The sequence below is a fragment of the Dendrobates tinctorius genome, unplaced genomic scaffold (assembly GCF_039654945.1).
Source record: "Dendrobates tinctorius isolate UK_male_01 unplaced genomic scaffold, ASM3965494v1 ptg000022l, whole genome shotgun sequence".
NCBI lineage: Eukaryota > Metazoa > Chordata > Amphibia > Anura > Dendrobatidae > Dendrobates > Dendrobates tinctorius.
In genome coordinates, this window is record NW_027361690.1 from 43,557,464 (window position 1) to 43,582,297 (window position 24,834).

At 42.8% G+C, this 24,834-nt stretch overlaps 1 protein-coding gene across 1 annotated transcript in view; it reads right to left on the reverse strand.

The window, feature by feature from the left end:
- Positions 1-3,002: 3,002 nt before the first annotated feature.
- LOC141084406 (uncharacterized) overlaps positions 3,003-24,834 on the reverse strand; it is a 78,153-nt gene continuing 56,321 nt past the window's right edge. The window contains exons 27-41 of the mRNA XM_073569133.1: positions 11,307-11,408; positions 10,158-10,251; positions 9,677-9,747; positions 9,214-9,299; positions 8,580-8,635; positions 7,217-7,355; positions 6,983-7,115; positions 6,669-6,834; positions 6,415-6,516; positions 6,073-6,195; positions 5,809-5,918; positions 5,416-5,510; positions 5,043-5,110; positions 3,383-3,467; positions 3,003-3,150 (exon numbers count right to left, since the gene is read on the reverse strand). Coding sequence (XP_073425234.1) covers positions 3,003-3,150; positions 3,383-3,467; positions 5,043-5,110; positions 5,416-5,510; positions 5,809-5,918; positions 6,073-6,195; positions 6,415-6,516; positions 6,669-6,834; positions 6,983-7,115; positions 7,217-7,355; positions 8,580-8,635; positions 9,214-9,299; positions 9,677-9,747; positions 10,158-10,251; positions 11,307-11,408 — 1,578 coding nt within the window. The remainder of the gene's footprint in view (positions 3,151-3,382; positions 3,468-5,042; positions 5,111-5,415; positions 5,511-5,808; positions 5,919-6,072; positions 6,196-6,414; positions 6,517-6,668; positions 6,835-6,982; positions 7,116-7,216; positions 7,356-8,579; positions 8,636-9,213; positions 9,300-9,676; positions 9,748-10,157; positions 10,252-11,306; positions 11,409-24,834) is intronic.

The following is a 24,834-nucleotide window of genomic DNA, read 5'->3' on the forward strand; positions in this document are numbered from 1 at the left end:
ACGATGGTATCATGCAAATTATGCAACACCAAAAATCTGCAATTTTCTTGATGGTCTGGGGCGACCCGCATTACCACCTGGGTCCAAAACTGAGGTTGATTCTTCGCCAAAGGAGTAGCATCAATACCCCTCAAAGGGATAGACATCCGCAGAGGTGTCATCGGAAATCCACAACGTTTAGCAAAATCCAAGTCCATCAGGTTCAATCCTGGGGATCGTGGTGCAGCAAAGAGATGACAATTTTAACCTGCTGCGCGGAGCTTCCCGATGAGTTAGGCTTCAAGGCAAAAAATAATTTACAATTATTCTTAAAATTCAGAAATTTAGACCGATCCCCAAAAACACATCAGGAGTAGGGATCTTTGGTTCAGCAGCATGTGTATGAGCAAGATAGGGGGAAATTCCCCACACTTCAGCAGTAAGCTGCTCCACACGATCAGACAATTGCTTAATCTCCATTGAGAAAAAATTCCCCCTACGGCCTCAGAGAAATAGAGGAAAAAATATACACACACAAAAAAAAAAAATTCTAACACTTTTTTTTTTATTTTTTATTTTTTTTTACAATTCTAAAAGATCATGTTTGTGGAAAAAATAGGATTTTTTTTATTTTCATGCCCGGGCATTGTAAACTTCTGTGAAGCACTTGGGGGTTCAAAGTGCTCACCAGACATCTAGGTTCCTTGGGAGGTTTAGTTTCCAAAATAGGGTCATTTGTGGGGGTTTCCACAGTTTAGGCACATCAGGGGCTCTCCAAAGGCAACATGACACCCGCAGACCATCCCATCAAAGTCTGCATTCCAAAACGTCACTATTTCTCTTCTGAGCCCTGATGTGTGCCATACAGTAGTTTTCTCCCACATATAGGATATCAGCATACTCAGGACAAATTGTACAACAGCTTTTGGGGTCCAATTTCTCCTGTTACCCTTGGGAAAAGAAAAAAATTGGGGACTAAAAGGTCATATTTGTGGAAAAAATATGATTTTTTTATTTTCATGCCCAGGCGTTATAAACTTCTGTGAAGCATTTGGGGGTTTAAAGTGCTCATCACACATCTAGATAAGTTCCTTGGGGGCTCTAGTTTCCAAAATGGTGTCATTTGTGGGGGGTTTCCAGTGTTTAGGCACATAAAAGGCTCTCCAAATGTAACATGGCGTCAGATCTCAATTCCAGCCAAAAAAGTCAAATGACGCTGCTTCCCTTCTGAGCTCTGCCATTCGCCCAAATAGTGGTTTACCCCGACATATGGGGTATCAGCATACTCAGGACAAATTGCACAATAACTTTTGGGGTCCTGTTTCCCTTGGGAAAATAAAAATTGGGGGTGAAAAATTCATTTTTGTGGAAAAAATATGATTTTTTTTATTGTACGGCTGTACGTTATAAACTTCTGTGAAGCCCTTGAGTGTTCAAAATTCTCACCACACATCTAGATAAGTTCCTTGAGGAGTCTAGTTTCCAAAATGGGGTCACTTGTGAAGAGTTTCCACTGTTTAGGCACATCAGGAGCTCTCCAAACGTGACATGGCTCCCAATCTCAATTCCAGCCAATTTTGCGTTGAAAAAGTCTAACGGCGCTCATTCCCTTTCGAGCTCTGCCATGTGCCGAAACAGTGGTTCCCCCCACATATCAGGTATCAGCATACTCAGGACAAATTGCACAATAACTTTTGCAGTCCATTTTCTCCTGTTACATTTGGTAAAATAAAAAAAAAATTGGATCTGAAGTAATTTTTGTGAAAAAAAGTTAAATGTTCATTTTTTTTAAACATTCAAAAAATTCCTGTGAAGCACCTGAAGGGTTAATAAACTTCTTGAATGTGGTTTTGAGCACCTTGAGGGGTGCAGTTTTTAGAATGGTGTCACTTTTGGGAATTTTCTATCATATAGACCCCTCAAAGTGACTTCAAATGTGCTGCGGTTCCTAAAAATAAAATGGTGTTGTAAAAATGAGAAATCACTGGTCAACTTTTAACCCTTATAACTTCCTAACAAAAAAAATTTTGGTTCCAAAATTGTGCTCATGTAAAGTAAACATGTGGGAAATGTTACTTATTAAGTTTTTTGTGTCCCATATCTCTGTGATTTAAGGGCATAAAAATTCAAAGTTGGAAAATTGCAAAATTTTCAAAATTTTTGCCAAATTTCCATTTTTTTCACAAATAAACGCAAGTTACATGAATGAAATTTTACCACTAACATGAAGTACAATATGTCATGAGAAAACAATGTCAGAATCACCAGGATCCACGGAAGCGTTCCAGAGTTATTACCTCATAAACGGACAGTGGTCAGAATTGTAAAAATTGTCCCAGGCATTAACATGCAAACCACCCTTGGGAGTAAAGGGGTTAAAGTGTCTCAGTTCTTATAAAACCAGTGAATCAGAACATGTTTCCTCTAGATTGGTTGCCACTCTTATGGTCTGTGCACATGGATAACGGAAATGATTGCTCATTCTGCTGGTTGCTTCTTTTTAGAAGACGTTCCCTACTGTATATAGTTAAAAAAACACCAACTGCAAAAACTACAAAAAAAAGACACCTGAGGAAAAACACTGCTTACGTTTTCCTACAGTGTCTACTTAGAAAAAACTATGTGGGCATGCTGGCATCTGTAAAGTGCTATGTACATGTACGCTTAGGAATAACGGAATATGTGTTACTCTCCTCCACTATTGGCCTGAGTTTAGAGGGTTAATGGGAAATATAGAACCAATCTTCTCATGTTTTGGTCCTACCCTTGAGACATTTATGATGTGTATCGTATTGATATGCCATTACTATCACCATTATAATTAGATTCAAAATGACATTAATCAATTTTATATTTTTATTTATTGATATTTTTAAATTAAGCATTGAAGGAAAGGATCAAGAGATATTCTTGAAGATGCCTTCGTCTTTTGAAGTTGTTTTGTGCTGGTCAGAAGGCCACAAGTAGATGTACAAGTCCTTCCATATAGGTACAGCACTGATGGTGGACATGCCGCACTTTCTTCAGGGCTCTAGATGTGGGGGTCTTCTGTCCATGCGATGTCTCTGGTGCTCTGGGAATAGCAGGCAAAAATGCAGCTTTCTCTGACAGCGCGAGCAGCCCTGGAGAATCCACGACGACACGATGATATCATCCGGCGGAAGATCGAACCTATGAGAAAAGATGTAAAACTCATGTAAGTAATGGGACTCCATTTTAGAGGATACCACTGTGGTGTCACTGAGAGAGGACGGTAGAGGGATGTTCTCCATACATGGGTAAGGGGATCATTGTCAGTCGTCATACATGTGACAATCCCACCACTGACAGATGACATCTGCTCCACATGAATTCTTCTCACTTACATAATAAAACATGGACCCTGTTGTCACACTTACCTCGCCTCCTTTCCCCCTCTTCTACTATCTCTGTTTTTTGTTGTTTTTTCAATTTTCGTGCAGATTTTCTTCTCTTCTGAGCAGGAGAATCTAATCAAAAATTCAGAAACAGATGTTGATGATAAACTTCTATAAGATTAGCTTTGTACCTTTATAGATTATGCAAACTGATTAAGGCCTGTTTCACACATCAGTTCTTTCCCGTCAGTCAAGATCCGCCAATTTTTTTAAAAAACGGATCTGCCAAAAAAGGATCCGTTTTTTACACCCATAGACTTACATTATTGGCGGATCTTGACTGACGGTCGTCCGGCACACCCGTTACTTTACGGATCAGCCAAGATTTTGGTTGCTCCCGGGCGGATGAGACGGACCCTGCAACGTTTTTTTGCAGTGACCGTCCGCTATTTTCTCTCCGGGAAGCATTTTAACCCTTAACTACCGTCCCGGGAGCCGCTAAAATCTCTCTGTCTCTCCACACCGGCACCAACATCCCGATCTTGAATACCAGACCGGCCTGCCACAAGCGATCGCGCCCATGGTTGGAGTCGCCTGGCCTCCCGTGAGATCGATGGGGACGCCCGGCCTCCCATGAGATCGCGACCATGGGGACGCCCGGCCTCCCATGAGATCGCGACCATGGGGACGCCCGGCCTCCCGCGAGATCGCGGCCATGGGGATGACCGGCCTTCCGCGAGATCGCAGCCATGGGGACGACCGGCCTCCCGCGAGATCGAGGCCATGGAGACGACCGCGGGCACTTTAAATCAAGCCGCATTGCTTCTTCCACGGATCCGTTCTCCTACGTGGTCCAATGTCATCCGACAACGCTAAACGGAGACGGATCAGTTTCTTTCCACCTTTGGCGGATTTCAGCTGACCGCCGACGACGGAGGTATGAAACAGGCCTTAATATGCACCTGTAGCTTCTCTGTGTGCCGCCATGTGGGGTCTCCCAAAGGAAATATGTCCCCTTATTAACATGACATTACTTGCAGCTAGCCACAATGTTATTATGTAATCAGTTAGATAAAACGTCAGAGTAACTTCTACGAGGACCTGTCACTAGGTCAAAAGTGTCCAGGATTCACTCTACTTTATTTCCACTGATCCCTTGACTATTCTGTTTCTTTTAGATTTGTTAAAATCCCCCATAGGGTTCTGAAGATTTGGGCCTTTTTATTTAGTGCTAATTGTAATTATCTTTACCATGGAGGCGTGACTCACAGGTAATTTTTGCCTGTAAACATGCCTCCAGAGAATCCCGTGAGCCATGCCCCATTGGTAAAGGCCGTAAGTGTTAGCACTAAATAAAAAGTCCCATATCTCTGGAACCATATGGAAGCATTTTAACCCTTAACTACCGTCCCGGGAGCCGCTAAAATCTCTCTCTCTCTCCTCACCGGCACCAACCTCCCGATCTTGAATACCGGACCGGCCTGCCACAAGCGATCGCGCCATGGTTGGAGTCGCCTGGCCTCCCGTGAGATCGATGGGGACGCCCGGCCTCCCATGAGATCGCGACCATTTTAACGAAACAAAAAACGGAATACTAAGGGGGACAATGGGAATAAAGAAAGTAATTTTCTGAGTCTTTAAGAGCTGATCCACATTTTACTTTTTTATTATAGCTTATAATAGTATGGCCTATAAATCTGTACATACCTGACAATGAGAGCGAGGATGACTCGCTGATTTTGTCACCATCAAGTTTGGAAGAAGACTCTCTCTGCCTGTTTGGTAGAAGAAAGACAAGTAAATTCAAAGTAAAAACAATAGAAAAATGGAAGAACATCTGTCTGTAATCCCAATTCTACCAGCAGGAATAGAGTGTAACTAGTAATATTGGTCTGTAGTGAACTGGAAATGAATGGCTGGTCACATTGATCAGTTATTACTACAGTGATATCACAAGCCAGACCCACAGAAATCAGAAATCATTAAGAGCTGGATGCTGGACCTATATTTGTGTTCTCGTGTCTTATATTTGGATCTGAACATATATCAGACCTAAATCTCATGATAATAATCTACTCACATGTCTGGGCTTTTTTCGCTATTCTCTGGGAAACACTTTGAAGATAACATACGCTCTTCTACATTGTTCATCATCCCGGTACTTTTTGTATATAGCTGAAACAAGCAGAGAAATATAAAATTTGTATGGAGTTTGTATGTTCTCCCCTTGTTTGTGTGGGTTTCCTCCGTGTACTCCAGTTTCCTCCCACATTACAAAGACATATTGATAGGGAATTTAGATTGTGAGCCCCATCGGGGAAGTGTTGATAATGTGTGCAATTTGTAAAGCGCTGCAGAGTATGCTAGCGCTATATAAAAATAAAGATTATTATTATTTATTTTTATAAGATATCTTATATTTAAACTTTTTTCTAATTATAGGTTTTATACATTTTATTGTCCACATACTTACTTTAGAAAACCTTTGAGAAGATGACACAAAATTTTGGACTTCTGGACAGTCATTGTCCTCACTTGTGTTCTCCTCATCTGAATCCATATGTTGGTGTTTCTTAAAGCTAGCTGCAAAGTACAAAAGTTATAAAAGATTATTAGTATAAGACCATGGTCAGACAGTCACCATGCTATGACTAATAATAATGGGAAATAATTGACACATAACATGAAAGACAAGACACACTGCAGTTTCAGGCAGATGACGTCTCATTTTACTTACTATTAAAGTAGCAGGTGTCCTCATCTGATGCTAGATCAAGACATAACAGGGGCTTCTGACTTGGAAGGTTGAGAAAACTTAAGCAACATAGAAATGGATGAATTTTTATCTCATTTGCTCCTCCTGGAAAAGGAAGACAAGAAAGAAAGCAATACAGTCATTGTCAAAGAAGCTGGTCCAGATCTCTATTGTTTATATTAAAAACTGACGATGTAATGTAGCCGACATGAAGGAATTGTACTGAAAGTAGGAAGAAAACCTCAGTGCTGATCCTCACAGACACAACCATTTGTCCGGTCAGAGAGGTATAATAAGTCATTAATAATACTATTATAATATTACCTGTCCCAAGTCTCTGTGCTGGATTTTTTTGGAGCAGCCCAGTTATCAGGTTCCGAGCATCATGTGGAGCAATGTATTCATTATATGTCCAAGTTATGTCATCTGTTATATAAAAAGCAAATATTACAGGAAATTCAACCTTTACATTTAATTTCATATAAACCATTTTCCTTAACAAAGCTAGAAACTAAATCACAAAACTAAATAAACCAAATAACTGTGACATCACACAGCATTCAGAATATTTTACTTACCCCTGATGACACTGAGTAAAATCTCCCTTTGAGAATCTCCATAAAATGGTGTAAATCCATAAAGAAATTCATATAGGATGATCCCTACTGACCACCAGTCAATAGGCCTGCCATATGCTTTCCTTAAGATGACTTCTGGAGCCATGTAATGAGGGGTGCCACCAGTCTGGAATACAACAGAATAATTAGATGATGATCAATAAATATAAATGTGATACATAACATCAATGGAAGCATTTTCCAGATGAGAAATTATCAGAGAAGGAGAAAGAGATGAGATTTCTGAAGTAGAAGGTCCGGTAAGTAAAGCTGACCTCATTATCATCGAACTCGCTGGTGATGTCCTCAATTGGAGCTCTGTAGATGTCTGATGTTGGTCTCATGATGCCGAGTGTTGAAAGTCCAAAATCCGTGACTTTAATATGTCCTGTTGATGTTATCAGGAGGCTGTGAAAGAAAAAAATGAAGTTAGCCCCGAGTAATAACCCATATACTGTAAGAGAAACTTTAACCTTCTTCCCCATTATTATACTATAAGGGTCACTTACTTCTCGGGCTTCAGGTCTCGGTGGACCACACCATAGCTGTGCAGGTATTCCACAGCAAAAATCGTTTCCGCTATGTACATACGGGCCAGGGGGACAGGAAAACGACCTATGTCCTTTAAAAGATTGTCACAGCCTCCTCCTACAGTAGAAAGCAAATATGACAGGTGAGGGTTTGTTACAATGCAAATTACACATGATTAAGGTGAAAAAGAAATAGGCGGACACATTGGGGCAGGATCTCATACATAGAGATGGACTGAATAATATAGTGTGTATACTGTGAAACAGTGCCCAGGGTGGTAGCCGTAGGCGAGTGTCATGAGTCAGACACCTTAGCACATTACCGAAAACAGGGGCCTGTTTCCAGTGTGCGTGATGCTGTTGTAGCTGTTGACACCTCTCGGCTTCTCTGGTCTGTCACACAGCGTGGCTGGGGTTCCCCGTGACTCCACGAATGAGAGATCACAACGGTGTATAAAAACAAGTTTGACTTTACTGTTCATTTCATTGATCAAAAAAAGCACAGCAGGAGACACAGACATCTTTCTTTAGGTTACAATACAGTGGCATGTCTTCAACAAACATTTTTCACCAGCACAAGTGGTGAAACTTTTCACTATCAGAGTTAGGGGCTTTTACATTTCTTAGATAGCTAGAAATCTTCAGCTGCATCTTCCTACTTTCTCTAGCATTAGCCCACTTTCATGTACCACTTAGAAAAAACGTCTGTGGCTAACTTCTTTACTATATGTGCCCCCAGCCTCGCCGACTTGTCTCTTCTTAGACCCACAGCTCTCAAGCCTTGGCTAACACTTTGCATTCCCGGAGTCTCATAGGATCTCTCACAAGTTGCTGAACCAGAGTTCCCTTCACTAACTGGCCTACTAGGAGTATTCCACCGATGAGCGAGCCATGGATGCGGGCGGAAGACGGTCATCATCGCTGCGTCTGACAGGTGAGTATCGACCACCAAGCACTGCTGCGTCACTTGTGAGATCTGCCTATTTGGCAGCTAACTAGCAACCATTTAGCGATGCACAAGCGATCCTGACCTGGTCGTATCGTGGTCGGGATCGCTGGTGCATCACTAAATGTAACGGGGCCTTAACCCACAACTGTATACTACACAGTGACCCTACAAAGAGGCCTAGCCGGACCTCATCTACTATTCTCTAAATTATTTCTCTGTGAAAGTTCCTATTTATAAAAATTGTTCAAGTAAAGAGAAATCTTCCGTTTATCCATAGTGGAAATTGCTGCCATGCTCAGTGAGGGCTTACAGGGGAGACGTTCACAGAGATCAATGGTTTTTCCGGCATCTTGGTAACAGATACATTATAGTAATTGCAGTGTGGACATGTACCCGTCCTAGTGGGCACATTCTGGTTATATATAGGTTCTAGGATTAAGCCATTGAGGCTGGATATAGATACAATGGATGTGTCCTACCTGGCAAATACTCCATGACCATACACAGATGAATTTTAGTAGGAAAGGAGCAGAACATGGAGGCCACAAAGGGACAATCAGCGAAGATTGAGATGTCCCTCTCCAGAAAGGCTCGTTCAAGTCTCCTTGGCTCTTTAAGGTTCTGTATGTCTATTTTCTTCATAGCACATACTTGGTTTGAGTCTTTATGGCGCACTAGGTGGACGGCCCTGGAGAAAAGTAAAATCCAAGATTTATTATGAATTCTTACTAATAATGTGTCTATAGACCCCATCTAATGATCTCCTGACCAAATGGTTAATACTAGATGTGAGGCCATCACTAGAAAGCCATGTCTAGAATTACATAAAATAACACTCCATAAATGAACACTAGTGGGGGTCCTCTTCCCCGTCACATCCTACCTGACCTGAATATTGACTGATGTGGACAGTGATGTGGACTCATATAATTTCTCTATGGGAGCATTGCAGGGGCAAAGCACAGAGACATAGGCATCGTCATAAGGAGCCCTGGGAAATAAATTATTATACCAAAATAAAGCTCACCCAAAAGATCCAGAGCTGATCAGTTTGATCGGCTTATAGTCGTTCTTACAAGGTAACCTCCAGGGGTTATATGATCCGATCAAGGCCTATAGAGGAATAAGAAATGACAGTAAGACACAGAAGCTGGAGAAACATGTCAGCTCCAGATGCAGGAAGGTCTCACTTCTACATTATGTCCCTGCTCATTACACTACAGCAGATGTAGAGGAGGTGATACAAGCCGGACCCTCCACAGACACTATTATATTATAGGGGGATATCCCCCATACACATATGTCATTGTACTGCAAGGTAGGATAGGGGACATCACACAGAGGAGGTAAAATAGTAACGTCATCATCACACACAATAGGTCTGATCTACATGAAAAACAGCGATATCCCATTATCATATGGGGTATAATATGGGATGTGTAATTCACACCCGTCATCAGATGATACACAGACGTCCCTCTGATACTTACACTGTCAGATTCCTGGATGATCTCTGGTGTCTCACATATTCCTCCATCAGTATTTGCCGACACAGTTATTCCTAAAGTAATGATGAAATAATGAAGAGACGTCATGTATTAGTCTATATCAGCACTTATTATATAACATCCATATAGTGAAGGAAATGCCAAGACCCCTGTACATGGAGTAATACAAGGTGTATGGATATTCTGCACACACTGTGTATAGTTATGGCATATCTATATACTGTATACTGTACCATAAATGTGTGCTTCTTCAGGATCTAATCGAGTCACATCAATGACGTGATTGGGGGCTGAGAAAAGCCCAGAGGGGAGAAGCCAAATTACATCAGCCCCCTCCATTATAGTCTATAGGGGTTCATGAGCCGTCACCGGCCTCATACAGAGGATGAGGAGTAAATCTCCATATTCTCTACCGTTCTCTATAACTTGATATTGAATGTAAAATATTAGATGATCGGCTTACCTTCCATCAGATCAGGGTTTAGCCCCAGCTGACGGGTATCAGGGTCAGCAATATGGAGGTTTTGTGTCTCTTTGGAGTCATCTTCTGATGTTTCCTGATGGATATAATATATACAATTAATATAACATTTCACAGACACTAAATGACTGTATATATAAGGCAGGAAGGAGTAATACTGGATTTACATGATAATTTCGGTATAGGTCGGACTATACACGGCGAATCTCTCCAGTAAGTCCATATTAATATATAAGGGACTTGTATGTACCACTGTTCTCTAATAACGTCTATCAGAACTGCAGCATTTACAAGAAGGAAGATTGAGATAATCGCGTGAGACAGAGGCGGAAATACAAACTCTGCACTGCTGAGTACAGACTGTCATCACAGATGATGGAGCCGCAGAGACAGGCTGCCATAAAATATCCTGTGTCTGCCTGGAGCGGACAGAGAGGCGTCTGATATCACACATCTGACCTTCTGCTATATGACTGGTAATCTGGGGAAGAATAAAACCAAGAATGTGTGCTTGTGCTAACTGATGTAGACGGGTTATTAACCACATAATACAGAATAATGACAGGATTGCAGGTACAATATAGATAAAATACCATATTTTTCGGATTACAAGGCGCACTTTTTCAAAAATATGGTGCACATGTATGAGGACAGGAGCAAACAATTATTAATAAGCATGAAAATCAGATGCCGCTGATAGGAACAGTTGCCGCCTATAGTCGTCGGAGATTGAGCCACAATTCAATATGTGTCAGGTAAGGGGTAAACTGCACATATAGCGATGAATCCGGGACGTGGAGTGTGACAATAACTGCAGGTATATTCTCCTGCTGTACTGATGGCTGCTGGAAATATAGAATCTTATCTACGGTATATAACTGTTTGCCTCTGTCCTCATATACGGCATTTATCTACATTACACCTGCACTCCTGTCACCATACTTTATTATAAGGCTAATAACCCGCCTATGTCAATTAGTACAAGTACTCATATTTGGGGTTACTCTGATTTACCGCATTATTCGCTGCTTGTGCAGTCGGCAGTTTTTAGCACCATTGTGGACATTTATTGTTAATCTGGAGACGATCAGACAACATGGACATGAGATGAAGAAGATGACGGATCCTTACCAGACGCTCCGGTGAGTAGGCCGGATACTCCAGTACTAGCAGGACATTTTGGGCCAATTGTTTAATAAAGGCCAATTCTCCATTGTGGGATTTTTCTTCGGCCTATAGAAATGAGAAGAAACAAGAAAAGAAAATCATCAGATAAAGTGCAGAATGGAGGAGGCCATTTATGTCACCATGTTACCCCTGCTATCGGCACTACAAGTACTACATGACCGCTGCCGATGGAACCGGTCGCCTGAGAACCTTTACATTTCCATGTCCTTCCTCCGCACCCAGTGTATGGAAATAACGCATATGGCTGACTGGGACTTGTGGAAAATGGCCACAGCAGCCTCACACTCCAAACACGGGGTGACTGCAACACCGGACCAGAAAAAAACAAAACCTAATTCAGAATTAGCCCCTACACGCACCACACAGGCTCAAGGAGTAAGGAGTTAATATCCCATAATAATACCTCTATCTTCCCAGGACATAAGTCCACTCATTATATTGGGATGTATCCGAAGTCACTATTTCCCCAGCAGTAACCTCCGTCCAAAGGACCTCACATTTAACAGCCCCATACCCAGACCCATCCCCCACTTCTGTGATGATAGGAACACAATCCTACCTCCCCAAGACCCCTACTTATCAAGTACCATCTTTTACATCCTGCTTCCTTTCCTCCCCATCTCTTCATATATATATATATAAGGGCTGGTTGGTTAGATGCTGGAACATGAAACTGCAAAAAGTAGGAATATCCCCAACCTTCTTCCATTTATTGTCCTCCATAACTCCTTCCCGTGAATGGAGTCCTCCCATGTGGAGGGGGGTCCAGAGCTGAGCTTCCTAATCACACGGAATATACAGGTATATTACATAACGGCAGCCGTCTGTAATAGCCGCGGACGGAGCTGAGTTCTGGCAGCGGCTGTTTTTCTGCTAACCATTTAAATGATGCAGTCAATGTCTGACAGCAGCATTTATATGGTGGGCACACCGCTGTCTAGCTCTCATCCACCCTCTATGATGTGATCGCAGGGGACCACTTACTGTGACACCTGGGGGTCTGCTGAAGATCCCCATCACTTTAATACAAGTCCTTCCATGTCTATGTCAATGGGAAAATAACAGTTATGGCTCTTGAAAGAAAGTTATGAAAAGATGAGAGCAGAAAAGCAAAAAATAATCCTGATCCTTAAATTGTTATCTATCCAATCCCCCATGTCCATAATCCACAACCTTCTCACCCTACTTCTATTAACCCTTTATATCCCACCTTTTCCCTTGTCATGTAGCTTGTAGGCCCTATTTCATCTCCCTGGTTATTCTGGGTATTGCATTCAGGTTAAACTTAATCTTGTATTCCATTATTATTATATTTATATGATTTGTGCAGATTATCTGCTACTTACCTGTTGGACCAATGTCCAGATGTTCTGCTGTAAATGCTCTAGGTATTCTAGGCTTATGCGACCTTGGTGGTATTTGGTCAGGCAGTCTCTCACTAGCTCCATAACCAGCCGGTAAGTGAAGCTGAGGACGCCATCGGGTAGTGGTAGCACAATGTCAGGGTCATAGGTGGTAAGAATCCCCTGGAGTAGTGCTAACACCTGAAGTTTGTCTGAAGAAATTCCAGACATTGAAAATAAATCCAATCGCAAATAGTGTATGACTCGCTATGCAGCTTATCACAAACAGCAATGACAACAGGTTGTCAAAGTGATGATCGGAGTGTAAACACTTGTGTAAGTAGTGATGGTCAATTGTGATGTCATAATGATGTCACAATGGAATCTTGTGTTCTGATTCTAAAGGGGCCTCTTACCTTATAAGGAAGTTGCCTAGTATCTCTTAAGGAGGCAACAATATAGGCTCAGCATCAGTACCAGATGCAGGCGTGGAGGAAAGGGCAATGGGTGCTTTACTTTTCTGATCAGTTAGTCTATTTTCATGTTGTAAGAAATTATTTATATTTGTTAAACAGAATAAATATTATAACAATTTGTGTCAATAATAAATTCAGATTGCAGTGATAAATTATGTATCTTTATTGTGGGAGCAGGGACAGACTGGGACTGCATCCAGCCCTGGCATATGAAGCACACAGACCCATGCTGCTCTCCCACACCCACTACTATTACAAAGATGACCCTGCCTACCATTGGAGCAAATCAAAATGTATTACTATCAATAATACAAATATATGAGCGTTCTCACTAAGGTCTCTTTATAATATTAATATTACTGGGTCTCCTTATAATATTAATAGTTCTGCTATTAGTCTCCTTATAAGGGAATCTGTCAGGAGGATCAACCCTCCTAAACCATCTATAAGGGCTTTGTAGGGAATCTCTCAGGTAGTGCTTGAGGTCGGCATTAGGTCGTGTTCACACAGGCAACAATTTAGTTTAGCAAAGAAGGGTTTATTAGCTCCAGAATCCCAGGTAGGACACAAAACAGCCATGCTCCAACCAAAAGGTAAAAACCGCAGGAAAGTATAGTACATAAGGCAGGTGAATACTCCAGCAGTCGTACATCCAGTACTCCGGCAGGTATATGTCCTATACTGCAGGTATACTTCCAATACTCCAGCAGGTATACATCCAATATTCCGGCAGGTATACATCCAATACTCCAACAGGTAAACGTCCTAAACTCCGGTAGGTACTTGTCCAGGGCCGTACTGGGACTGAAAATCAGCCCTGGCACACAAACCAAAGCAGCCCACATACAAATCGCTATTCTTAACCCCTTTCTGACATCAGATGTACTATCCCATCCATGGGACCGGGCCCCTATGCCCATGGACGGGATAGGACGTCTAGCGCGATCAGCGGCGCCCACGTGGTGAGCGTCGCTTATCGCGGCTGGGTGTCAGTTGATTATCGCAGCTGACACACGGCACTATGTGTCAGGGGCGTCACGGACCGCCCCCGACACGTTAACCCCTTGCACACCGCACTCAAACACGATCGCGGTGTACAGGGGGTTAAAGGGAAGCATCGGCAGGGAGGGGGCTCCCTCCGTGCTTCCCTGAGCCCCCCACAGCAGCGCAATATGCAGCGCTCCTACGGGGGGCTCTTTCCCTGCAGGTCACCGGATCCAAGATGGTGACGGGGACCTTCGGGGGCCTGCAGGGAGCTGGCTTCCTCAGTGCCTGCAAAGCGCAGGCACGAGGAAGCCTTGTGCAGTGATCTGTGATGTGACAGGACAGTGATGTCCCCCTGGGACAACCTAATAAAGTAAAAAAGAAAAAAAAATGTAAAAATAATTTTTAAAAAATCGCTAAATAAATTTAAAAAAAAAAATATTCCCTAATAAATTCATTTTTTGGAAATAAAAAAATTTAAAAAAATAAAAGTACACATATTTGATATCACCACGTCCGTAACGACCTGCCCTAAAAAACGATCCCATTAGTTAACCCCTTTAGCGAATCCCTTAAAAAATAAAAATAAAAAATGAAGCAAAAAATAATAATTTATTATCATACCGCCGAACCAAAAGTGCAATAACGCGCGATCAAAAAGATGCATATAAACATCCATGGTACCACTAAAAACGTCATCTTGTCCCGCAAAAAATGAGCCATGACACATCATCATCAGAGAAAAAATAAAAAAGTTATAGCTCGCAGAAAAAAGCGATGCAAAAATAATTATTTTTTATATAAAATTGTTTTTATTGCATAAAAGCGCCAAAACATAAAAAATGACATAAATGAGGTATTGCTGTAACCATACTGACCTGAAGAATAAAACCACTTTATCAATTTTACCGCACGCGGAACAGTGTAAACGCACCCCCCAAAAGAAATTCATGAAACGCTGGTTTTTGTTCATTCTGCGTCCCAAAAATCGGAATAAAAAGCGATCAAAAAATGTCACGTGCCCGAACATGATACCAATAAAAACATCAACTCATCCCGCAAAAAATAAGACCTCACATGACTCAATCCGTCAAAATACGAAATATTATAGCTCTCGATATGTGGTGATGCAAAAACTATTTTTACAATAAAAAGCGTCTTTTAGCGTGTGACAGCTGCCAAAAATAAAAACCGCCAAAAATAGTAAATCAAATCCCCCGTTATCACCCCCTTAGTTAGGGAAAAATAATAAAATTTAAAAAATGTATTTATTTCCATTTTCTCATTAGGGTTAGGGCTAGAGTTAGGGCTAGGGTTAGGGCTAGAGTTAGGGCTAGGGTTAGGGCTGAGATTAGGGTAAGGGGTGTGTTGGGGTTAGGGTTGGAGTAAGAATTGGGGGGTTTCCACTGTTTGGGCACATCAGGTGCTCTCCAAACGCAACATGGCGTCTGATCTCAATTCCAGCCAATTCTGCGTTGAAAAAGTCAAATGGTGCTCCTTCCCTTCCAAGCTCTGCCATGCACCCAAACAGTGTTTTACCCCCACATATGGGGTATCAGCCTACTCAGAAAAAATTGCAAAATAATTTTGGGGTCCTATTTCTCCTGTTGCCCTTAGGAAAATAAAAAATTGGGGGCCAAAATATCATTTTTGTGTGAAAAAAATATGATTTTTTTTATTTTCACGCCCGGGCGTTATAAACTTCTGTGAAGCCCTTGGGGGTTCAAAGTGCTCACCACACATCTAGATAAGTTCCTTAGGGGGTCTAGTTTCCAAAATGGTGTCATTTGTGGGGGGTTTCCACTGTTTAGGTACATCAGGGGCTCTCCAAAGGCAACATGACACCGGCAGAGCATTCCATCAAAGTCTCCATTCCAAAACGTCACTACTTCCCTTCCGAGCCCCGAAGTGGGCCCATACAGTAGTTTTCTCCCACATATGAGGTATCAGGGTACTCAGGACAAATTGCACAACAACTTTTGGGGTCTATTTTCTCCTGGTACCCTTGGGAAAATAAAAAAATTGGGGACTAAATGATCATGTTTGTGGAAAAAATACGATTTTTTTATTTTCACGCCCGGGCATTATAAACTTCTGTGAAGCCCTTGGGGGTTCAAAGTGCTCACCACATACCTAGATAAGTTCCTTAGGGGGTCTAGTTTCCAAAATGGTGTCATTTGTGGGGTGTTTCCACTGTTTAGGTACATTAGGGGCTCTCCAAAGGCAACATGACACTCGCAGACCATTCCATCAAAGTCTGCATTCCAAAACATCACTACTTCCCTTCCGAGTCCCGACGTGTGCCCACACAGTAGTTTTCTCCCACATATGTGGTATCAGTGTACTCAGGACAAATTGTACAACAACTTTTGGGGTCCATTTTCTCCTGGTACCCTTGGGAAAATAAAAAAAAATGGGTACTAAATGATCATGTTTGTGGAAAAAATACGATTTTTCTATTTTCACGCCCGGGCGTTATAAACTTCTGTGAAGCACTGGGGGAGTTCAAAGTGCTCACCACTAGAGTTGAGCGATACCGTCCGATACTTCAAAGTATCGTATCGGATGGTATCGGCCGATCTTTAAAAAAAGTATCGGTATCGCCGATTCCGATACCGGAAGTCCCATTCAAGTCTATGGGACTTCCGGTATCGGAATAAGAAAAACCCTTTCCTGCCCTTGTACAGCCTCTCTGGGGTCTGTACGGGCCTTTCGGGGGGCTGTGCCGGCCTGCCAGGGGGTCTGTGCAGGCTCCGGTGGTCTGTGCCGGCCTGCCGGGGGGCTGTGCCGGCCTGCCGGGGGGCTGTGCAGGCTCCGGGGGGCTGTGCCGGACTGCAGGGGGGCTGTGCCGGCCTGCCGGGGGGCTGTGCCGGCCTGCCGGTGGTCTGTGCAGGCTTCGGGGGTCTGTGCAGGCATCGTCCGATGGGACTACAAGTCCCATCGGGCGATGCCTGCTACCATGACAGTGATTGACACATTAGCCAATGATGGGACAGTAGTAGTCCCATCATCCGGCTAATGTGTTGAATGTAAAAAAAAAAAAAAAAATTACATGCTACATACATACAACATGCATACTACATACATGCTACATTCATACTACATACTACATACATGCTACATTCATACTACATACTACATACATGCTACATTCATACTACATAAATACTACATGCAACATACATACTACATATATACTACATACATACTACATATATACTACATGCATGCTACATACATACTACATATATACTACATGCATGATACATACATACTGCATGCTACATACATACTACATGCTACATACATACCACATATATACTACATACATACTACATACATACTACATGCATGCTACATGCTACATACATAACACATATATACTACATGCATGCTACATACATAGTACATGCTACATACATACCACATACATACTACATGCATGCTACATACATAGTACATGCTACATACATACCACATACATACTACATGCATGCTACATACATACTACATGCTACATACTACATATATACTACATGCATGCTACATACATACTACATGCTACATACATACCACATATATACTACATACATACTACATACATACTACATGCATGCTACATGCTACATACATAACACATATATACTACATGCATGCTACATACATAGTACATGCTACATACATACCACATACATACTACATGCATGCTACATACATAGTACATGCTACATACATACCACATACATACTACATGCATGCTACATACATACTACATGCTACATACTACATATATACTACATGCATGCTACATACATACTACATGCTACATACTACATATATACTACATGCATGCTACATACATACTACATGCTACATACATACTACATATATACTACATGCATGCTACATACATACTACATATATACTACATACATACTGCATGCTACATGCATGCTACATACATACTACATACATACTACATGCTACATACATACCACATATATACTACATACATACAATACATTCATACAATACATACATAGACATACAGTACATATAACATAGAGTAACATACTTACCAATACTTGTCACATTGTTCCCCGAAGCCATTGTCTTTTCCGGAATAAATATTAACATAACAAACCACAAAAATACTCACCCACGATCCGAAGCAGTCCACGAGTGTGTCCCACGACGATCTTGGGTAGAGAACTGCAGCATCAGATGATGCTGCCGTTCTCTACGGGCTGCAGGAATCCAATGACGGAAGGAAGGTATCCTTCCGCACTGTATTCCTCCGCCACTTAAAAAAAAAAAAAGTCCCTAGTCTCACTTTATGCCATTGCTGTGTGGGAAATTCCCACACAGCAATGGCATAAAGTGAGACTAGGGACTTTTTTTTTAAGTGGCGGAGGAATACAGTGCGGAAGGATACCTACCTTCCGTCATTGGATTCCTGCAGCCCGTAGAGAACGGCAGCATCATCTGATGCTGCAGTTCTCTACCCAAGATCGTCGTGGGACACACTCGTGGACTGCTTCGGATCGTGGGTGAGTATTTTTGTGGTTTGTTATGTTAATATTTATTCCGGAAAAGACAATGGCTTCGGTGAACAATGTGACAAGTATTGGTAAGTATGTTACTCTATGTTATATGTACTGTATGTCTATGTATGTATTGTATGAATGTATTGTATGTATGTAGTATATATGTGGTATGTATGTAGCATGTAGTATGTATGTAGTATGTATGTAGCATGCATGTAGCATGCAGTATGTATGTAGTATATATGTAGTATGTATGTAGCATGCATGTAGTATATATGTAGTATGTATGTAGCATGTATGTAGTATGTATGTGGTATGTATGTAGCATGTAGTATGTATGTAGCATGCATGTAGTATATATGTAGTATGTATGTAGCATGTAGTATGTATGTATGTAGTATGTATGTGGTATGTATGTAGCATGTAGTATGTATGTAGCATGCATGTAGTATGTATGTAGCATGCATGTAGTATGTATGTAGCATGCATGTAACATGTATGTAGCATGCATGTAGCATGCATGTAGCATGCATGTAGTATGTATGTAGCATGCAGCATGTATGTAGCATGTATGTAGTATGTATGTAGTATATATGTAGTATGTATGTAGCATGTAGTATGTATGTAGCATGCATGTAGTATGTATGTAGTATTTTTTTTTTTTTTTTTTAACATTTAACACATTAGCCGGATGATGGGACTACTACTGTCCCATCATTGGCTAATGTGTCAATCACTGTCATGGTAGCAGGCATCGCCAGATGGGACTTGTAGTCCCATCGGACGATGCTTGCACAGACCCCCGGACATCAGCACAGCCCCCCGGCTGGCCGGCACAGCCCCCCGGCAGGCCGGTACAGACCCCCACAGGGTGCACAGACCACCGGCAGGCCGGTACAGACCCCCACAGGGTGCACAGACCACCGGCAGGCCGGCACAGCCCCCCGGCAGGCCGGTACAGACCCCCACAGGGTGCACAGACCACCGGCAGGCCGGCACAGCCCCCCGGCAGGCCGGTACAGACCCCGGGCAGTCCACACAGCCCCCCGGCAGGCCGGCACAGCCCCCCGGCAGGCCGGCAGAGACCCCCGGAAGGCCCGAAATGACGGCGCATCATGATGCGCACACACCGCGCATCATGATGACGTCAGGCTGTCAATCAACTGAACATCCGATTCCGATGCCGAATTCCGATATTGAAAAAATATCGGAAGTCGGTATCGGAATTCCGATACAGCAAGTATCGGCCGATACCCGATACTTGCGGTATCGGAATGCTCAACACTACTCACCACACATCTTGATAAGTTCCTTAGGGGGTCTAGTTTCCAAAATGGTGTCATTTGTGGGGGTTTCCACTGTTTAGGTACATCAGGGGCTTTCCAAACGCGACATGGTTTCCGATCACAATTCCAGCCCAAAAAGTCAAATGGCGCTGCTTCCCTTCCGAGCTCTGCCATGCGCCCAAATAGTGGTTTACCCCCACATATGGGGTATCAGCATACTAAAGATAAATTGCACAATAACTTTTAGGGTCATGTTACCCTTGGAAAAGTAAGAATTGAGGGTGAAAAGATCATTTTTGTGGAAAAAATATGATTTTATAATTGTACGGCTGTACGTTATAAACTTCTGTGAAGCCCTTGGGGGTTCAAAGTTCTCACCAAACATCTAGATAAGTTCCTTGGGGGGTCTAGTTTCCAAAATGTTGTCATTAGTGGGGGGTTTCCACTGTTTTGGTACATCAGGGGCTTTCCAAACGCGACATGGTGTCCGATCTCAATTCCAGCCAAAAAAGTCAAATGGCGCTGCTTCCCTTCTGAGCTCTGCCATGCGCCCAAATAGTCATTTACACCCAAATATGGGGTATCAGCGTACTCAGGACAAATTGCACAATAACTTTTAGGGTCCTGTTACCCTTGGGAAAATAAAAATTGGGGGTGAAAAGATCATTTTTTGTGGAAAAAATATGATTTTTTAATTGTACCGCTGTACGTTGTAAACTTCTGTGAAGCCCTTTTGGGTTCAAAGTTCTCACCACATATCTTGATAAGTTCCTTGGGGGGTCTAGTTTCCAAAATGGGGTCACTTGTGGGGGATTTCCACTGTTTAGGTACATCAGGGGCTCTCCAAACGTGACATGGTGTCCGATCAGAATTCCAGCCAATTTTGCACTGAAAAAGTCAAACGGCACTCCTTCCCTTCTGAGCTCTGCCATGCGCCAAAATAGTGGTTCCCCCCACATATCAGATATCAGCGTACTCAGGGCAAATTGCACAATAACTTTTCCAGTCCAATTTCTCCTTTTACCCTTGGTAAAATAAAAAAATTGAACCTGAAATTTTTTTTTGTGAAAAAAAGTTAAATGTTCATTTTTTTTTTAAATATTCAAAAAATTCCTGTGAAGCACCTGAAGGGTTAATAAACTTCTTGAATGTGGTTTTGAGCACCTTGAGGGGTGCAGTTTTTAGAATGGTGTAACTTTTGGGTATTTTCTATCATATAGACCCCTCAAAGTGGCTTCAAATGTGATGTGGTCTGTAAAAATAAAATGGTGTTGTAAAAATGAGAAATCTCTGGTCAACTTTTAACCCTTATAACTTCCTAAAAAAAAAAATTTTGGTTCCAAAATTATGCTGATGTAAAGTAAACATGTGGGAAGTGTTACTTATTAAGTTTTTTGTGTGCTGTTTCTCTGTGATTTAAGGGCATAAAAATTCAAAGTTGGAAAATTGCAAAATTTTAAAAATTTTCGCCAAATTTCTGTTTTTTTCACAAATAAACGTAAGTTATATGAATGAAATTTTACCACTAACAAGAAGTACAATATGTCACGAGAAAACAATGTCAGAATCACCGGGATCCATGGAGGCATTTCAGAGTTATTACCTCATAAACGGACAGTGGTCAGAATTGTAAAAATTGGCTCGGTCATGAACGTAAATGTATCTTCCATGCAACCTTTTCTGTACAGCTTGTAGGTGAGAATAGTAAGGCCTCTTTCACACTTCAGTTGTTTGACGTCAGTCAAAATCCACCAGGTTTATAAAAAAACGGATCCGCCTTTTTTTGGTGGATCCGTTTTTTTTTTTCCCATAGACTTGCATTAGCGGCGGATTATGACTGATGGTCGTCCGTTGCATCTGTTTTTTGACGGATTTGTTTGTTTTTTAGCATCTGCCATCTGGAGTAGACAGACTAGGGAACGTATTTTTCAGTGGTGGACCCACTTTTTTAAACTGCGCATGCCCAGAACATTTATTCTGTCATGCATTTTAACCCCAAATGCCGTTCTGGCAGTGGCGAATCTCTCTCTTCTCTCTTCCGGTGCATTCTTTTTTTGCATAGCGGAAACGGATCCGCTTTTTCACACTTTGGGGGTTTGCAACTGACGTCAAACAACTGAAGTGTGATACAGGCCAAAGGGAGTTCAATAGGTGAAAAATGACTTTTTCTTTAAAAGTTGGGAGATACAGCATTCTGTGACCGCGCCTATGCCCCGCGACCCCACTGGCAATTTTTGGTTTTGGAAGGGGGAATCATAATTAAGACGTCTTCAATGCCTTCCCTAGGTGCAGGAGGACCTAACGTCACTACATCTTATTTATACACTCAGCCCATACTCCAACATTGTTAAAGGGGTTTTCCACCCAGTGCACATTGTTAGCAGTGCAGCTTGCTGAACATTAACAGAGTGTAATGTTGGGATTCGTGGTGGTGCAGACAGTTGTTACGTAACCATAACGTTGTGATTTGCCAAACACATTCTCATTACTTCTCCTCCAATTCTCTTACTTTTCTATTGATGGAGGCAGACGAGAACTTGTTTGGCGCAGCGAGGGCTCGCTCACACTGGCGTATAATACGGCAGAGTGCTGTGTGATGTTTTATCAGATAGCACTCAGCCCAATGTTATACTATGGGGCAGAGCAGATCTGCGTTATTTTCTTCAGTCCAAATAGGTCTGAAATTTGCAGCATGCGGCGAGTGACTTTGGAATTTGGATCACCCGTACAAGTCTATGGGTGCGTGTGACACATTGGACTTCACTCTGACGTCATTCAACTACAGTCTGATTTTAGCTGATGTAGACAATGGAGAAGGTGGCGACATTAAGTTCTCCGTCTCTTCCACACCTGTGATACCATACTCTCATGCGAGAGAAGCAGATCACAGTAAACTGACACTGATCAGACGTGGATCAGAGTGTGACCAAAGTCATTACCATAATCCATCTGATCCTCTGGTAATCAGCAATCATGTGAACAAGCCCTTAATATGATCACCACAAAGAAAATTAAAGCAGTTGTCGCCCTACTAAAAACGGACAATCCTCAAGCCAGACCTCCACCAGGAGCTTATTTGGCCTAAAAGATCTGATTTATATAGGGACTGATTGTCCAGCACTGATAGTAATCATATGTTCTTGGCCAAATAAGCTCTATGTGCAAAACCAGTTGGAGGATTGGCCATTTTAGTAGGGAGAAAACGTAATTATCATCAGCACCAAAAGTTAGCGACGAGCCAGGTTTGTACCAGAGGAGGGAAACATGAGTATTTAAAGGGGTTGCCCACTGCTTTAACACTGATGACCTATCCTTAGGACAGGTGATCAATGTCTAACTGGCGTTGCTGCGACACTTGGCACCATTGGCAGATCAGCTGTTCTCAGTGCCGGCGGGAACTGCTCAGTTACAGAACTGCACAGCAAAGCTCAATCTACTGTAAAGTGGCCACAACCGGGTTCTGCACATCCGCCCCTTATTGATTTGAATAGGTCACGAATGTGCAGTACGCGGCCGTGGCCAGTATACAGTAGACAGCTGTGCCGTAGCTGAGCAGTTCCAGCCATCACCGAGAACAGCCAATTGGAAGGGATGCCAGGAGTCACACCCACACAGATCAGACATAAGAGAGATAGAACAGATCAGAACGAAGGAGAATAGAAGGATGGTGGGAAGCTGGTTGAGAAAGAGAGAGAACCCTTCCAGTCCAGAGAGCGCAAAGGCCGGGGACCGGTCCCCGAGGTTGATTGGATCTTTATGTCCGGCAACAGACACCGGAGGAGTAGTGAGCCGCTAACGCCTTGCTCCCATCATAGACTTGGGACACAACAGCAACTGAATAGAGAGCCAGGACGCCGTGAGGAGTCCCCGAAGCAGGCTACAGCTGTCTGTCATACAAGTAAAGACTAGGAACACCTAGAGAGAGGCATTCCAGGGTAACTAAGTACTGGAGTGCTTCACACCTAAAGGCGCATTGGAGAAGTCGTTCAGTGAAGGTACATATTGGCGGAGTGTGGAAGGGAGAACTCTATCTGGCCGGGAGGTTGGCTGGAGCCCTGACCTGGAGAACACAGTGCGGAGGCAGGCGTGTGTGTGAACTGCAAACAGTGAGTAAAGCTTTGGAACCGCACACCCTGGTGTCCTCCAGTTATTCCAGCACGGCTACACCTGGGTAACAACATCTATACCATCCTGCACCTATCCTCATCCATTGCACCTACACTGCCCTGGGACTACAGCTCCACCTGTGGGGAGCTACACCATCTCTGCTGCACTACACCATCAGTCCCAGCGGATTTGCATGCAGCGTTGGTTCAACACCTTACTTGCCAAACACCACGGGTGGCGTCACGAACTATCCAAATAAACTATTACACCATTAACATCACCGCCATTGATATTGGGCGACCAGGGCCACGGACCGGGTCACCACTGCTGTGACACATCATCCCCCTGACACTGGCCCGATACCGAGTACCCCGCTGCCCTGGGTGTGACGCGAGGGCGACCCACACTGGCCCTACCTGTGTCATCCCCCATATAGTACATTGGCCCCACCTATGTCATCCACCATATAGTACACTGGCCCCACCTGTAGTCCCCAATATAGTACGATGGTCCCACCTGTCATCCCCCAAAAAGTACACTGGCCCCACCTGTGCCATCCCCCATATAGTACACTGGCCCCACCTGTGTCATCCCCCATATAGTACACTGGCCCCACCTGTGTCATCCCCCATATAGTACACTGGCCCCACCCGTGTTGTACCCCATGTAGTACACTGGCAAACCTGTGTCATTCCCCATATAGTATGCTGGACCCTGATGTAGTCCCC